This window comes from Pristiophorus japonicus, chromosome 5 (assembly GCF_044704955.1).
Source record: "Pristiophorus japonicus isolate sPriJap1 chromosome 5, sPriJap1.hap1, whole genome shotgun sequence".
Taxonomy (NCBI): domain Eukaryota; kingdom Metazoa; phylum Chordata; class Chondrichthyes; family Pristiophoridae; genus Pristiophorus; species Pristiophorus japonicus.
In genome coordinates, this window is record NC_091981.1 from 67122976 (window position 1) to 67140837 (window position 17862).

The 17862-nt window shown below is 49.6% G+C and overlaps 1 protein-coding gene across 1 annotated transcript in view; it reads left to right on the forward strand.

Moving 5' to 3' along the window:
• The first annotated feature begins 805 nt into the window (after positions 1–805).
• The window catches only part of tmem170b (transmembrane protein 170B), a 68490-nt gene continuing 51433 nt past the window's right edge, over positions 806–17862 (forward strand). The window contains exons 1-2 of the mRNA XM_070880176.1: positions 806–815; positions 10212–10409. Coding sequence (XP_070736277.1) covers positions 806–815; positions 10212–10409 — 208 coding nt within the window. The remainder of the gene's footprint in view (positions 816–10211; positions 10410–17862) is intronic.

Genomic DNA, 17862 nt, shown 5'->3' on the forward strand with positions numbered 1-17862 from the left:
GAGGGGGGACTCAGCGGCGGGCACGAGGAGATCCACCACCTCACTGGCGATGGACTCGAGATCTTCTCCCTCGTCCCCCACCGAGTCCCCGTCCCCCTCCGGGAGGTCGCCGCCAGCAGCTGACCCGTCGACCGCACGAGGTACGGCAAACGGCCCGGCCGCTCCATCGGACCCTGGCTCTGCCCCGATCCCACCCCCAGGATCGTCGGCAGAGGAGTCCCCACTGGGCTCTTTTAAAAGTGGTGCTGGGTCGGGAAGCGACAGCGGAAGGGGTTCCTCCTCCGCCCCAGGAGCCGGGGAACGCGGAGAGATTCGGTCAAAGAAATGTTCCAGGTCCTCCAAGTACCCCAGCTCCAAAGTTGGGGGCGAGGGTTGTTATTCTTCCCCCTCCAAGCCGCCACCCCCCGGCCCAGTGTGTGGATGTTCTGTAAAATTATTTACATTTTCAGTTTCTGACGAGTCGAGCAAATCCCGGGGGAAGTTCGATAAAGGCTGGGCGGGCTCAGGTTCGGCCTTTTCGGCCCCACACGCCTCAGTCCGCGGGATGCTCGACCCGGCGGCTACGCATTCCTCCGCTGGCCCCACGCCCCCCACGACAGGCAGATTTTCCATGCCATCCCCGGGAGTCAGAGGCTGGGCAGACTCGACTGTCTCACCCTCCCCGGGGACAGACTCCTCTCGCCTACGGCGCTGTTTGGGGGCGCTGGTAGGGGACGCGGGACACGCGGCGGGCACCAACTCCTCCGCGGAGGGATGTTGTTCCCCCTCCGCCTCATTGGAGCGGCGCCTCCTTTTGTTCCTGGGGATGCGCGGAGGTAAGGAGACCTCCATGTCTGCCAAGGCCTCCCGCTCCACTCCCCCCTTTTTCTTTTCTTGCCCGCACCCGAGCCCCTCTGTGATATTGGTCAAGGGCTCGGGCACGGGCTCAGGGCACCCCGCGCTCGCCGGTGTCAGGGTTGGGCTGAGCGCGGTGTTCAAGCTGTCTGGCGCACTGAGGGGACCCGCCTCGAGATGTTTCGCCTTCCTCCGCGCCTTCTTTCCGATCGGACGTTCTCCCTCCCCCCCGCCGGAGGTCGTGAAAACAAAGGCCCCCGACGATGCCCGCGCACCTACGGCTCCCGGCACGCGGACGCAAACAGGGGGAGTGGTGGCGGCGGCGCCAGCTTTGGCCGCCTTCGGTGGTTTGGCGGTCTTGGAGGCGGGGCAGTTCTTGCGAACGTGCCCCACCTCCCTGCAGGCATGGAACCGCAAGCCGTCCGACGTCCAAAAGACACGGTAGGCAGTCCCCTCGTGCACCACATTAAAACTTCCCTCCGTCGTCTCCTCCCGTGCCAGCCGGACAAAGAGCTGGCGGCGGAAGGAGAACACGTGGCGCAGGCTGCTCTCCCTGAGGCCGAGCGGTATGGGGTTAATCCCTGACCTTACTTCCCCCAGTTGGTGTAGGTGAGGGAGGAGGAGCCCAGCGGGAACAAAGGGCGGTATGTTAGAAATGATGATCCTCTGCACGGTGGCCTCCAGAGGGTCCACCGGCAGGAACGTACCGCCCACCGTGAGCCCCTTTTCGAGGGCCAGGGACACCGCCCGCTCCAACCCCAGGAAGAATACAGCCTTCCCAGACATCTTGGAGGCCGCGACAATGGCCGAGGAGCCGACTACCCCAGCCATCGCCCGCACGCACTCCTCAATGCTCATTGTGGGGTGAGTGTAGCTCTTGACCCCATGTTTTTTTGTTATCAGTCTGAATAGTGGCAGGGCAGCAGGAGGCGCAGGAGGCGCCGTGGATGTGGACGCCGCCTGCACGTACGTCTTAGCTGGCCCTGCCACCGGCGTGGATGGGGTCGCCATCACGGGGTCCCTTTAAGGGCTACACTCATCCCAAAGTCACAGGCCTTAATGGTCTTTAATTGGTCTCATTGGTGTTTTGAGCAGAGGGAGCTCTTAATGGGGCACACCTCTCCCCTCGTTAATGAATGGGGAGGGGCCTTGCTCCCTCTGCTCAGTTGTCTTAATTAATTTTAATTTAAGGAGGAAAGGGGCTCTCAGAGAGAGAGGGGAGAGACAGAGAGAGTGACAGAGAGAGAGAGATGGGGGTGGGAAAGAGGGAAGCTGCAAGGGCAGGTCTCCCCTCACAGCGATGGGTGGGTGTTTTTCTGGGGTGCACTCCCCAGATGATGGAAAAAATCAAGACACAGTCCTTGTAGATGGTCTTTGGGTGGGGGAGAAGATGTCTTCACCTGGGGTAACTGGAGCCACCCAGGCACACACTCCCAACGATGTTTAATAGGGTAATTAATGATTCTTCAGCCAGGTCGCTCCAGCTATCCCAGGCTAGGCAATGGGGGAGGGGTGCTTCAGTGGTGTGTGGGGCCTAGCTGTAAGCAAGACCCCCACACACACTTCCACACACACACACCCCCCGCGATGTTCCGGCCCTCGAGTTATCTTCTTTCCTCCCCCCACCGATACAACAAAGTCTTTCGGGGAATGCACCAAAACACACCCACCTGTCGAAGATTGTAGAAATGGCTCTCCCTCCTTCCACACTGGATGGTGTTTTATCAGGTTGTTGTTCTTTTCCCCCTCTCTCCAACTCTCTGTAGTCGTAATAAGTGGATACATTTTCTGCTCTCCTCCTCTCCCTCTGGACGTTGAATTGTAGTAAGCCAGCCCCCTCCTCCTCTTCCTGGGCTGGTCTCAGGGTTCACTCTAGGCCTTCCAGGCAGGAGCTTCAGCAGGGAGTTCCTTCTCTCACAGCAGCACAGCTCCAACTGAATAGGCCACGCCTCCAAAGCTCCACCATTGGTCCACAGATTCCCTGAAAGTAGCAGGCCAGGTGGATAAGGTGGTTAAGAAGGCATACAGAATGCTTGCCTTTATTGGCCGAGGCATCGAATATAAGAGCAGGGAGGTTATGCTTAAATTGTATAATACTTTGGTTAGACCACAGTTGGAGTACTGCCTGCAGTTCTGGTCGCCGTATTATAGGAAGGACGTGATTGCACGAGAGAGGATACAGAGGAGATTTACTAGGATACTGCTTGGAATGGAGAATCTTAGTTATTAGGACAGATTGGGTAGGCTGGGTTTGTTCTCATTGAAATAGAGGAGGTTGAGAGGAGACCTCATTGAGGTGTACAAAATATTGAGGGGTCTTGATATAGTGGATAGCAAGGGCCTATTTCCATTGGTGGAGGGGTCTATTACGAGGGGGCATAGTTTTAAGGTGGTTGGTTGAAGGTTTAGAGGGGATTTGAGGGGGGCTTCTTTACTCAGAGTGTTGTGGGGATCTGGAACTCACTGCCTGGAAGAGTGGTGGATGCAGAGACCCTCACCAGATTTAAGAGATGGTTGGATGGGCACTTAAAGTGCCATAACCTGCAGGGTTATGGACCTAAAGCTGATAATTTGGATTAGACTGGATAACCTCTTGTTGACCAGCGCAGATATAATGGTAAGTACTGCAGGGCATTGAATACAGCCAGGGTGATCTAATGGATGGGTTGGAGGGGATTTTCTCAGATTTTTTTCGCCCAAATTGGCCTGGGTTTTTATCTGGTTTTTGCCTCTCCCAGGAGATCACATGGCTGCGGTTGGGGTGGAGTGTAGAATGTTTCAGTTTAAGGGGTGTCGCAGTTATGTGGGGTGGACTGGTTGGGCTGGGTGCTCTTCACCTTTCCGCCATTGTTCATAGGTTTATAAGCAACTTTTAGGGCTGCTGACCGAGGGCCGTGCGGCTCTTTGTCGGCTAGCGCGGACACGATGGGCCAAAATGGCCTCCTTCTGCGCTGTAAATTTCTATGTTTCTATGTATTCGCTGCTCATGATACGGTCTCCTCTACATTGGGGAGAACAAATGCCATTTGTGTGACTGCTTTGCAGAACACCTCCATTCAGCCCGTCACCTTAATTCTCCGCTCCATTCCCACTTTGATCTCTCCGTCCTCGGCCTCTTACACTGTTCCAAGGAGGCTCAACGTAAGCTTGAGGAACAGCACCTCATCTTTCGTTTAGGCACTTTATAGCCATCCAGACTCAACTTTAAGTTCAGCATTTTCAGACCATAGTCCCTGCCCCTATTTCATTTTTCTGTTTTTTTCTCTTTCCCATGGCAGCTGTTGATGATTCTTCCATTTCCATTTACACCCTATCTAGACTCATCTTTTGTTTCTTAACTTGCCCCATTACCATCTTCTTTGGCCTTACATCATCATCCCTTTTGTCTCTTAATTTCTTCTGCCTTCCACCCTACCACAAACCTTTCTTTTTGTTTTTTTCTCCCCTCCCCCTTTCCCTGCCCCTACACTTGCTTAAAAACCTGCTACTTCTGTACCTTTTTCCAGTTCTGTCGAAGGGTCGTCGACCTGAAACGTTAACTGTTTTTCTCTCCATAGATACTGCCTGTTGATGAGTATTTCCAACATTTTCTGTTCTTATTTCAGATTTCCAGTGTCCTCAGTATTTTTTGCTTTTGCAAGAATGGAACCAGCCTACCCAGCTGGACAATGGTGGAGAGGTGTTAACATAAGCAGGAGTAGGCCATATGGCTCCTCGAGCCTGCTCCGCCATTTAATATGATCTTGGCTGATCTGATCATGGACTTAGGTCCACTTCCCTGCCCAGTCCCCATAACCTCTTAATTCTTTTCGGTTGAGAAGCTGTCTGTCCATGTCTTAAATTTATTCAATGTCCCAGCTTCCACAGCTCTCTGAGGCAGCGAATTCCACAGATTTACAACCCTCTGAGAGAAGAAATTCCTCATCTCAGTTTTAAATGGGTGGCCCCTTATTCTAAGATTATGCCCCCTAGTTCTAGTTTCCCTTATCAGTGGAAACATCCTCTCTGCATCCACCTTGTCATAATCTTATACGTTTCAATAAGATCACCTCTCATTCTTCTGAATTCCAATGAGTAGAGGCCCAACCTACTCAACCTTTCCTCATAAGTCAATCCCCTCATCCCCGGAATCAACCTAGTGAACCTTCTCTGAATTGCCTCCAAAGCAATTATATCCTTTCGTAAATATTGAAACCAAAACTGTACGCAGTATTCCAGATGTGGCCTCACCAATACCCTGTATAACTGTAGCAGGCCTTCCCTGCTTTTATACTCCATCCCCTTTGTAATAAAGGCCAAGATTCCATAGGTCTTCCCGATCACTTGCTGTACCTGCATACTAACCTTTTCTGTTTCATGCACAAGTACCCCCAGGTCCGGTTGTACTGCGGCACTTTGCAATTTTTCTCCATTTAAATAATAACTTGCTCTTTGATTTTTTTCTGCAAAAGTGCATGACCTCACACTTTCCAACATTATACCCCATCTGCCAAATTTTTGCCCGCTCACTTAGCCTGTCTATGTCCTTTTGCAGATTTTTTGTGTCCTCCTCACACATTGCTTTTCCTCCCATCTTTGTATCATCAGCAAACCTGGCTACGTTACACTCAGTCCCTTCTTCCAAGTCATTAATATAGATTGTAAATAGTTGAGGTCCCAGCACTGATCCCTGCAGCACCCCACTAGTTACTGATTGCCAACCAGAGAATGATTGCAAAGTGCTGCAGTACAGTGGGACCTGGGGGTACTTGTGTATGAAACACAAAAGGATAGTATGCAGGTACAGCAAGTGATCAGGAAGGCCAATGGAATCTTGGCCTTTATTGCAAAGGGGATGGAGTATAAAAGCAGAGAAGTCTTGCTACAGTTGTACAGGGTATTGGTGAGGCCACACCTGGAATACTGTGTGCAGTTTTGGTTTCCATATTTACGAAAGGATATACTTGCTTTGGAGGCAGTTCAGAGAAGGTTCACTGGGTTTATTCTGGAGATGAGGGGGTTGACTTATGAGGAAAGGTTGAGTAGGTTGGGCCTCTACTCATTGGAATTCAGAAGAATGAGAGGTGATCTTATCGAAACATATAAGATTATGAGGAGGCTTGACAAGGTGGATGCAGAGAGGATGTTTCCACTGATGGGGGAGACTAGAACTCGGGGGCATGATCTTAGAATAAGGGGCCGCCCATTTAATACCTGAGATGAGGAGAAATCTCTTCTCTCAGGGGGTTGTAACTCTGTAGAATTCGCTGCCTCAGAGAGTTGTGGAAGCTGGGACATTGAATACATTTAAGACAGAAATAGACATTTTCTTAAATGATAAGGGGATAAGGGGTTATGGGGAGCGGGCAGGGAAGTGGAGCTGAGTCCATGATCAGATCAGCCATAATCTTATTGAATGGCGGAGCAGGTTCGAGGGGCCGTCAGGCCGACTCCTGCTCCTATTTCTTATGTTCTTATGTTCTTAAACTTGACTACATTATATTCGGTTCTTTCTTCCAAGTCGTTAATATAGATTGTAAATAGTTGGGGTCCAAACACCCCACTAGTTTCTGATTGCCAACCCGAGAATGAACCATTTATCCCAACTCTCTGTTGTCTGTTAGTTAGTCAATCCTCTATCCATACTAATATATTACCCCCAACCCCTTGAACTTTTATCTTGTGCGATAACCTTTTATGTGGCACCTTGTTAAATGCCGTCTGGAAGTCCAAATACACCACATCCAAAAGTTCCCCTTTATCCACCCTCAAAGAATTCCAGCAAATTTGTCAAACATGACTTCCCCTTCACAAATCCATCCTGACTCTGCCTGACTGAATTATGCTTTTCCAAATGTCCTGCTGCTACTTCTTTAATAATGGACTCCAACATTTCCCCAACCACAGATGTTAGGCTAACTGGTCTATAGTTTCCTGCTTTTAGTCTGCCTCCTTTTTTAAATAGGGGCATTACATTTGCAGTTTTCCAATCAGCTGGGACCTCCCCAGAATCCAGAGAATTTTGGTAAATTATATCCAATACATCCACAATCCCTGCCGCTGCTTCTCTTAAGACCCTAGGATGCAAGCCATCAGATCCAGGAAACTTATTTTCCTTTAGACCCATTATCTTACTAAGTACCACCTCCTTAGTGATTGTGATCATGTAAAGTTCCTCCCCCCCTATAGCACCTAGACTATCCACTGTCAGAATATTGTTAGTGTCCTCTACCGTAAAGACTGATACAAAATATTTGTTCAGAGTTTCTGCCATCTCCATGTACCCCATTACTAATGTTGGAGGAGGATAGAGTAGTCAACCCTGTCAAAGGGTGCAGATAGGTCAAGAAAGATGAGGAGGGATAGTTTACCTTTGTCACAGTCACAAATGAGGTCAAAAGGGGTGGTAGCTTGCAAGCATAGTGGGGTAAAGGGTTGGTATTTTGAGGAGAGGGGTGATGGCGGTAGGTTTTAAGGAGAGGGGGACAGTACCTGAGGAGAGAGAACCATTAATAATGTCAGCTAACATGGAAGCCAGAAAAGGAAGTTGGGTGGTCAGTAGTTTGGTGGGAATAGGGTCAAGGGAGCAGGAAGTGGGTCTCATGGACAAGATGAGCATGGAAAGGTCAAGAGGGGAGATCAGAGAGAAACTGGAAAAAGATGCAAGTTCAGGGATAGAATGGGGGGATCCTTAGAAGAAGTTTAGCCCAGTGGGCTAGGGGCAGAAAGGGAAGTGGCATGGTCAGCTGATTGGATGGTCTCAATCTTAGAGACAAGGAAGTCCATGAGCTGCTCGCACTTGTTGTTGGAGGTGAGTGTGGTGGAGACAGGGGAGAGGGGTTTAAGAAGATGGTTAACAGCTGGGGATTATATTTATATTCCAGAATGATCCTGGAATAATGAGCAGTTTTGGCACTCAAGAGCAGGACCTGATAATACTTTATGTGGTCCAGCCAGATCTGATGGGGAATGGCTAAACCAGTTGTCCGCCATATCCGTTCAATTCTGCGTCTCTTGGACTTCAGGGAGTGAAGATGAGGGCCATACCATGGGGAAAGCCCAGGGTGAGAGATAGTAATCATTTTAATAGGGACTAGGGCATCAAAAGTGCCCTCGGGTATCAAAGGTCTACAATCATTGTTAGCATTGTTAACAGAGAGACATGATCATTGCAGCTGAACTAGATAGATACCATAGCAACGACTGTTGTATTTCAAGTTGAGTTCTTCATACGTCTACAAAGTTGGATGGAGCACAGAGATCATGTGTATCACAGGGAATTTTAACATTTTCATAATCCTTATCTGGCTCCGAAGGATCCCAATAATGTGGTAGGGAAAATGTCTCCTTTGTTGTACCTAGGAAAAGTTCATTTCTCAGGTTCACTGAAGAGGAAAAGCGGGTAGAGACCTGTTACATCAGTCCTGCCCCGCACCTGGCTCTCCTGGCTTTTTGGGGGCTCCTTATTGTCACTGGGTCTATGCCTGGTGCAGGCATAGCTTGGGGTGAGTATTATAATAAATATTATAATCCAAGATTGGAGGATCTGTGAGGGTGCCAAAGGAAATCCAAACAGCAGGAAAGAGGAATCACTCAAAATGTTTAGGTATCTTCCTTCCCCCACTAGATGACCTTCAGACCTTGGGGTCTTCCTACAATGCCCTAATGTCAACAGCTAGGAGGACAGCTGCTGACCTCTAACTGCACTCCTGTTTCTGCCTTCAGATCCTGGTGCAAGACCATGCCACTGGGGGAATTTGTGCCAGGAATGCACCTGGGCTGTGCAAATGACCAGGGAGAAGAAACTTGTGTGCATCTATGCTCTTACAGACACAGCGCACCTCAGGTACACTGTACCTGTCAGATGAGAGGTGGATGTCCAAAGAGGAAATTTTACCTTGGTAAGCATTGATCTTCCCTCTGTCAACCATGACTGATGAGCCTTTGTAATTCTTTTCCTTATGTTGCATTTTAAATACTGTAAAAGAGTGGGAGGCCTCAGAGCCACAATGATTCATGTTTCAATATTTATGCTGCTAATGGTTAATATTGTTAAATTAGTGCTATTAGTTCAATTACTTAATTCATTGTCTAATTAGATTTGGAGCATTTCTCTGTGATTATTGAATTCAAAATAATTTATATTTCAGAACATCACAGAACATTCAGTTTTTTCTCAATTTAATGTTTTTTTAAAATTAAAGTAACTTCTATAATTATTTCGATTATTAATACTTTCCACATTTACTCTCCCTCTTTTTCAGAAATAAAGTGTGATACTGGTCTATTAGGAGGTACACCTGGAAACACTGGGCTCAATTTTCCCCAATTCTGTTTTTTGGTGTATTGCCATAGTTACGCCTGTTTTTCTTGGCCCCAACTACTGCAAAAAAAAGTAGCAAGTTTCCCCATTCTATTTTTTGAAATTGGCGCAGCGCAGCCTGCCCTGTAGCCTCAGGAGGTGGAGCCAAATGTCTGCGCCGAAAAAACGATGCCCCCCCTTCTGCGCATGCGCGAAAAAAAAGGACGTTTTTGACGTGATTCCTATGGGCGCGCATGCCCAGTACAGTTCCTGGTCTGCATTCGGCCATTTTTAAAGAGCCAGTTGTGTGTGAGAACTTTAATTCTCATTGTAAATATTAGAGTTGCAATACAAGATGCAATGCGACGCAAGGACCAGGAATTTCTTACAGGAGCACTAGTTACTGTGATTGAGAACAGATGGCTGGAGCTGGACACCAGCAGAGGTCACATAAAAGTTCCACCAAAAGAAATGAAGAAACGCTGGAACCAACTTGCAGAAGATTACTGTGCAATGGTGACCACCCCAAGGTCAGGAGGCCAGTGCAAAAAGAAATGGCGGGACATTGGTCAAGGAGTTAGTGTAAGTAATATTTTCATTTATTCAATGGAGTTGCAATTGTAAATGAGACCAGCTGTATATATCCCGCCCAGCAGAAAGACACCTTCTCTAAAAGTCATATTCGCATCTTTTCAGAGGAAAGTGGCACACAACAAATGAGAAAGAACTGGAACAGGAGGAGGCCTGGCAAATCTGCAGCCACTGACACCCTTGGAAGAGAGGGTCGCTGCTTTGATGGGTACTGACTGGAGAAAAGCAACCACCACTTCACAAGCTGGGCCCACACTCGAGGGAGAGGGCAAGTCCTGCAAATTCCACTGTCTGGTTTTCCTAAATGTTAGTTACTGCGCGGGCTAGCCATGCTTTGGTTCATGGGGATGTCTCCATCAGCTGCGCTTCGGTTGATGCAGTGTGCTATCATTCATCGTGGTCCTTCAAATCAGCCTGCTGCCTGCACTGTGTGAGCCTACTCATGCCACCCACCCTGCCCCCTCCTCTGCTGCTAACCATTTGTCTGTTCTGTTATATTTTGCAGACTCTGAGGCCAACCCTGACGATGCAGCAGAAGATTCAGGCGCGGACGAGCCTGAAGAGAAGAACATCTTCCAATCCCATCTTCCAGACCAAGAGCTTGGGGGTGAAGGGAAGGAGATGGATGAAGGCCCCATTGTTGTACTCACTCTGGAGGAGGTGCAGGTGCTGCCCATTGAAGTGCCAGTCCCTTCCGTGAGTGGTTTGAATGTTGGTGGGACACGCCATTGTTTCCCACCGTCCAAGGCTGGGGATTGCAGTGGGGTTCAGCGAGGCACACCCAGGGTCCCATAGTCCCAGGCTGCGGGTCCCAGTGGGATGCAGCAAGGCACACTCAGGGCCCCACCGTCCCAGGCTGCGGGTCCCAGTGGGATGCAGCAAGCCACAACAAGGATGAGAAGGGGAAGGAGAGCTCGACAGCACTCTTCTGAGGTGCAGGATCTAACAGATGTGGTTCAGATGATGGCAATGAGTGCCGAGAGCATTGACCTTACCCAATCACACCTGGACACCATCAATGGGGTGGGTGATGAGGTATCGGGATTGTCGGGAGAAGTAACAACACTCTCACGGGAAAATTCTGATGGGATTGGACAGGTTAAATGCAGGAAGAATGTTCCCGATGTTGGGAAAGTCCAGAACCAGGGGTCACAGTCTAAGGATAAGGGGTAAACCATTTAGGACCGAGATGAAGAGAAACTTCTTCACTCAGAGAATTGTGAACCTGTGGAATTCTCTACCACAGAAAGTTGTTGAGGCCAGTTCGTTAGGTATATTCAAAAGAGAGTTAGATGTGGCCCTTACTGCTAAAGGGATCAAGGGGTATGGAGTGAAAGCAGGAATGGGGTACTGAAGTTGCATGATCAGCCATGATCATATTGAATGGTGGTGCAGGCTCGAAGGGCCAAATGGCCTACTCCTGCACCTATTTTCTATGTTTCTATGTTTCTCACGAGAAATGTGAACACTGTCCGGGAACATGAGGGAGGGAATGTCTCAGTCAGCCGAAACAATGTCGGTGCACGAGGGAGGGAATGTCGCAGGTAGCTGATGCACAGTCAGTGAACATGAGGGACCGAATGTTGCAGGTAGTTGACACACTGTCAGGGAACGAGGAAGGGAATGTCGGAGTTAGCTGCTGCAATAAGGGAGCATACCCAGACCCCGCGCACATTGACAGATTCAGCTGCCACTTCCACCCCAATCTCCCCAGACCAGCCTCTTAAGAGGCTCAAGCCAGGCCCTCCACATTACCGCCTGCACACTGCCGCCCCCCCCCACCCCCTCACCCCCTCAAGAAGTGTGCATTACCTGAGATGTTCGAAAGAATAAGCTTGGTACCAACCTGGGAAATGTTGCACCACCGCCTGTGGGCAGGGGTGGAGTCAACAAGACCAAGCGCAGCGGGCGGTCTTAGAATAAGGTGGAGGAGAGATCAGTGTAGCCTTTCTTTGCTGTTGTTATTATTATTGTAGTTACTGTTGTAACTGTTTTCAAATTAAAAGTTTATTGTTAATTATGTAAATTTACAAGTTTTTAAGTGATCTCATAGTTTTTAAGTGATCTTAAAGTTTGGAAGTGATCTTTACTGAAAACTTTAAAGTTTGATACAAGAATATTTTTATTAAAGTTAAATTAAGTACAAACAAATGTTAGTTGAACTTTTGAAAAAAATATATTTTAAATTATAACTGAATCATTTCCATTATTTGTTCCATTAAAACAAGACACCATTACGGTCCAAGTAGTAAACATGGTCCATGTGGAATAGTTGCCGCTGAGCCTTCAGGCAGCAAAGCGTTAATGGATGAGCTGCTGGCGCAAGGCTCGACCAATTGTTAAAGGGGCACGACGGCTCACCCTCCTCTACCGTCATGCTCCGGGTTCAGGTAGTTGCATGGCTTCCTCGTCCTCGTCCTCCTCCTCATCATCTGCATCTTCCTCATCATCATCATCCACTCTCACCTCAGGTGGGTCTTCGACTACCAGCTGCTGCTGCCTCATGATGGCTAAGTTATGCAGCATGCAGCACAGAACAGTGAACTGACCGACAATCTCAGGGGAATATTGCAAGTAGCCTCCGGAATGGTCCTTGCATCGTAAACGCTGTTTCAAGATGCCAATGGTACTCTCTATTATGCTGCGCATCGCAATGTGCGACATATTGTATTCCCGGTCAGCTTCCGTCCGGGTTACGTGTAGGGGCGTCATGAGCTAGGTGGCGAGGCCGTACCCTTTGTCTCCCAGTAGCCAGCTCTGCCCTTCTGGCTGTTGCTGAAATATTGAAGATATAATGCTCTCGCATAGGATGGCACATCATGGGAGCTCCCAGGGTATGTTGTATCAACTGACATGATGCGATACATGTCTTCACGCACGAGTTGCACATTAATGGAATGGAAGCCTTTTCTGTTCCTATACATCTCGGAATCCTCCAAAGGTGCTCGCAAGGCGATGTGGGTACAATCAATGCAGCCCTGTAACTTTGGGAAGCCAGCAATCCTGGAGAAGCCCACAGCCTTTTCACGCATTGCCTGGCGGTCATGGGGAACTTTATGTAGTCATTCTTCCAGGCATATAAAGCAACAGTCACCTGCCGAATACAGATATGTGTTGCATGTTGAGAAATGGCGCACACATCCCCAGTTGTGGCCTGGAACAATCCAGATGCATAGAATGAAAGTGCAGCTGTAACCTTCCCTTCAACTGACAAAACAGTCCTCCTAACACTTCTAGGTTGCATGTCTGCTTTTATAAACTCACAGATCTCAGTTGCAACTTCTTTGCATAAACACAGCCTTCTGACACAGTCTACATCACTCAGGTGCAGGTATGAATGCCTGTCTCGATATACCCAACGTGGGTAAGCCCTCCTGCCCATCACCCTACGTGCTCTGAGGTACTTCATGCGATTACGTTGAATCAATTGTCTCCTCTGCAGCACCATCAGGCAGAAGGCTTGCACAAGGTCAATATTGCCCCCATGATTAAATTCTACCTTTGCAAGAAGCTCAAAATGGCAGGTAGGACAAGGTTCTTTGTTCTCTCTCCCCAAGGTCGATGCCCTAGTATAGACCACACCCAGGTCTGAGCAGGCGCAATGATCGGGAACCCACCCTCCCAGGGCTTCATTTGATGCGTGTTGTAGGCTTCTCATGCCTTCCGTTCGCCTTCCACAGCCCCCCATCTGGAAAGTTCTTACTCTACAGTATGAAACCACATGAGGCACATTCTGGGGACAAGGTCACTCTGTGACCTTAACTCTTTATTCACAGGACTCCAAAGACGATGACCCTGCGTGGGACCTCCCTTTTTATACCTGTGTGATCGGGTAAGGAGTGTCTCCCATAAGTTCACCCCTTGTGGTTAAGGTGTGCATCTAGGTTGAGTGTATACAGTAATACAGTGGTGTTACATTGTGGTTACCTACATGACATCACCTCCTCCCCCATAGTCTTATTGGGATCATAGGTTTAGTCTTTCAGGTGGTCTATGCTCCCTCGTGGAGCGCCGCAGTTGGGGCTCTGATTGTTGGACACTGACGTGAGTGTCTGTCACCTGTGGTGATTCCGGTCTGTCCGGGCTGACCGCAGGGACTGTGCATTCTTCTGATTGCTCTTGTTGCTCGTTCAGTGGCGGTGTTGTGAGCTCCATCTCATGGTCTTCTTCAGGTTCCTCCCTGTCGATGCTGAACCTTTTTTTTTACTTGGTCCAGATGCTTACGGCATATCTAACCATTGTTGAGTTTTACCACGATGAACCTATTCCCTTCTTTGTCAATTACAGTGCCCTCAAGCCATTTGGGCCCCATGGCGTGATTGAGGACAAATACAGGATCATTTATTTCTTTACTTCTCTCCCTCGAATTACGGTCATGGTACTCGTTTTGTGACTTGCCCTTGCCCTCAACTATGTCAGTCAGGACTGGGTGAATGAGGGACAACTGAGTTTTGAGTGTCCATTTCATTAGTAGCTCTGCGTTTCATTAGTAGCTCTGCGGGCGTGACCCCCGTGAGCGAGTGCGGTCGGGATCTATAGGCCAGCAGGAGATGCGATAGGCGGCATTGTAGGGAGAATCCTTGAATCCTGAGCATACCTTGCTTAATGATTTGGACCGCACGTTCCGCCTGGCCAGTGGAGGCCGGCTTGAACGGCGCAGTCCTGACGTTGTTGATGCCATTGCCCGACATAAACTCTCGGAATTCGTAGCTTGCGAAACATGGGTCATTATCACTAACCAGGATGTTCGGCAAGCCATGGGTTGCAAAGATCGCACGTAGGCTTTCCACGGTGGTGGATGACGTGCATGAATTCAGAATGATGCACTCGATCCATTTCGAGTACGCATCTACCACAATAAGGAACATCTTACCCATGAACGGGCCCGCATAGTCAACATGAATGCGTGACCATGGCCTCATGGGCCAGGCCACGGGCTGAGTGGGGCCTCCCTGGGGGCATTACCCAGCTGGGCACACGTCGTGCACCTGCGAACACAGTGTTCCAGGTCTGAATCAATTCCAGGCCACCAAACGTGTGACCGGGCAATGGTCTTCATCAGCACAATGCCTGGGTGCTCGCTGTGGAGTTCCCTGATGAATGCCTCCCTGCCCTTCTGGGGCATAACTACCCTGCTGCCCCCTAGTAGGCAGTCGGCTTGGATGGAGAGCTCATCCATCCGTCTGTGGAAGGGTCTGACCTCCTCAGGGCATGCTCCGTGTGCAGGCGCCCAATCCCCAGTCAGGACACATTTCTTAATCAGGGAAAGGAGGGATCTCTGTTTGTCCAGATTTTGATCTGGCGGGCTGTGATGGGGGAGCCTGCGCTGTCAAAGGCAGCCATGACCATCTCGGCGCTTTGCTCCGCTGCCCCCTCAGTGGTGGCCAGTGGAAGCCTGCTGAGCGCGTCAGCGCAATTTTCAGTGCCGGGCCGGTGCCGAATGGAATGGTCATAAGCAGCCAGCGTGAGAGTCCATCGCTGTATGCGAGCTGACGTGTTGGCATTGATAGCCTTGCTGTCTGACAACAGGGATGTTAATGGCTTGTGGTCCATCTCTAGTTCAAACTTCCTACCAAAGAGGTACTGATGCATTTTTTTTACACCAAAGATACATGCAAGCGCTTCCTTCTCGACCATCTCATATCCCCGTTCTGCTTGAGAGCGCGACCTGGAGGCATAAGTCACAGGTTGTAGTTGACCCTCAGCATTGCTCTGCTGCAACACGCACCCAACATCATAGGACGATGCATCACATGTCAGAACCAATTTTTTACAGGGGTTGTACAGGGTCAACAACTTGTTTGAACAGAGTAGGTTTCGCGCCCGATCAAAAGCCCGTTCCTGACAGTCCCCCCAAAACCAATCGCAACCCTGCAGCTCCAACAACGTGCTCAAGTTCGGCAGAAAGTTCCCGAAATAGTTCAACTGTCCCAGGAATGAACGCAACTCCGATGTGTTGCAGGGCCTGGGTGCTCGTCGAATCGCCTCTGTTTTGGATTCGGTGGGCCGAATCCCATCTGCAGCAACCCTCCTGCCCAGAAACTCAACCTCAGGAGCTAAGAACACACATTTAGACTTCTTCAGTCGCAGGCCTACTCGGTCCAGTCGGCGTAGCACCTCCTCCAGGTTGTGGAGGTGTTCCTCGGTGGCTCGACCCGTGATGAGGATGTCGTCCTGGAATATGATCGTTCCAGGAATGGATTTAAGCAGGCTTTCCATGTTTCGTTGAAAAATTGCGGCCGCTGATCGAATGCCAAAAGGGCACCTGTTATAAACGAACAGTCCCTTGTGCGTGGTGATGGTGGTCAGTAGTTTAGATTCGTTGGCCAGTTCCTAGGTCATATAGGCTGAAGTGAGGTCCAACTTGGTGAACAGCTTGCCGCCTGCCAGCGTGGCGAAGAGGTCCTCCGCTCTCGGGAGCGGTATTGATCTTGTAGAGACAACTGATTGATGGTGGCCTTGTAGTCGCCACAGATCCTGACAGAGCCATCCATTTTTAGGACGGGAACGATGGGGCTTGCCAAGTCGCTGAATTCAACAGGCGAGATGATGCCCTCTCTCAGCAGCCGGTCCAATTCGCTCTCGATCTTTTCCCGCATCACATACGGCACCACTCTGGCTTTGTAGTGCACTGGCCTGGCATCCAGGGTGATGTGTATCACTACTTTAGTGCCTTTGATAGTCCCGACGTCAGGTTGGAATAGTGAATCGAATTGTTATAGGACTTGTGAGCACGAACTTTGCTCCACAGATGACATTGCGTGAACATCCCCCCATTTCCAGTTCATCTCGGCTAACCAGCTCCTCCCCAACAGTGCAGGACCATTGCCCAGGACAATCCAGGGCGGTAGCCGATTCACTAACCCATTGTGTGTGACAGCCAACATTGCACTGCCTAGCACTGAAATGATTTCTTTAGTGTAAGTCCGTAATTGTGTCCCAATACATGCTAATTTGGGTCTACTGGCTTTAAGTGGCCATAGCTTCTTAAATTGCTGAATGCCCATGAGTGACTGGCTGACCCCAGTGTCCAGCTCCATGCGTATAGGGATACCATTTAATAAAACCCTCATCATCATTGGTGGCGTTCTGGTGTATGAACTGTGAATATTCGCCACATGGACCCGCTGAACCTCGACGTCCATCGATTTGCCCCAAAAGTTATCCTGCCTCAAAGAACCCTTTTCTGGTCGATCCACCTCATATATTAGTCTGGTTGCAGACTTCCTGCACATTCGAGCTAAGCAGCCACTGAGATTGCAGTTCCTGCAGAAAAACTGTTGAAATCTGCAAGATCTAGCTGAGTGTTTTCCCCCTCACCTCCAGCAGGAGTTAAAGTTTCCATTGTTGGGGACAAAGGGACTATGGCCAGGCATTCCGCGCTGACTGTCCCTTTGACTGCTCTTAAGTACCCTATTAGTGGGTGTCAATGGCCCCATCCCGCATTGTCCAATATTGGCGTGAATGTCCGTTCAGCCTGCCATTGTCTCTGTTGAAGTCCTACTCTGGGGTCTATTGCTGCCTGGGGAGTGTCGGACTGCCCCTGCCTGCCTGCGGGGCTCTGAGTCGCATTGATGATGTTCACTCCCTGATCCATCGCCGCGTTAGAGGCAGAATTGCGCGCGTATATTATTTTCGTCTCTTCCTCCCCGCCATGAAAGTTTGAGCTATCAACGCCGCCGCTTCCAAGGTCAAATCCTTGGTCTCAATTAATTTGCGGAAAATTCCCGCATGACTGATGCCCTCGATAAAGAAGTCCCTTAGCATCTCCCCCCCTGCAAGCGTCTGTGAACTTACAAGAGGCTGGCCAAACGCCGGAGGTCCGCTACGAAGTCCGGTATGCTCTGTCCTTCACGACATCGGCAGGTGTAGAATCTGTGTCGGGCCATATGTATGCTACTCACCGGTTTGAGGTGCTCCCCGATCAATTTGCTAAATTCTTCAAAGGTTTTGTCCGCCGGCTTTTTGGGTGCTAGTAAGTCCTTCATGAGCGCGTAAGTCTTTAGTCCACAGCTGGTCAAAAGATGAGCCCTTCGCTTGTTGGCCGCTGGAACCCCCAGACATTCTTTCGTAACGAAGCTTTGCTGAAGCCTCTCGACAAAATCGTCCCAGTCCTCCCCAAAACAGTACCGTTCCTCTGTGCTACCAGTGGCCAT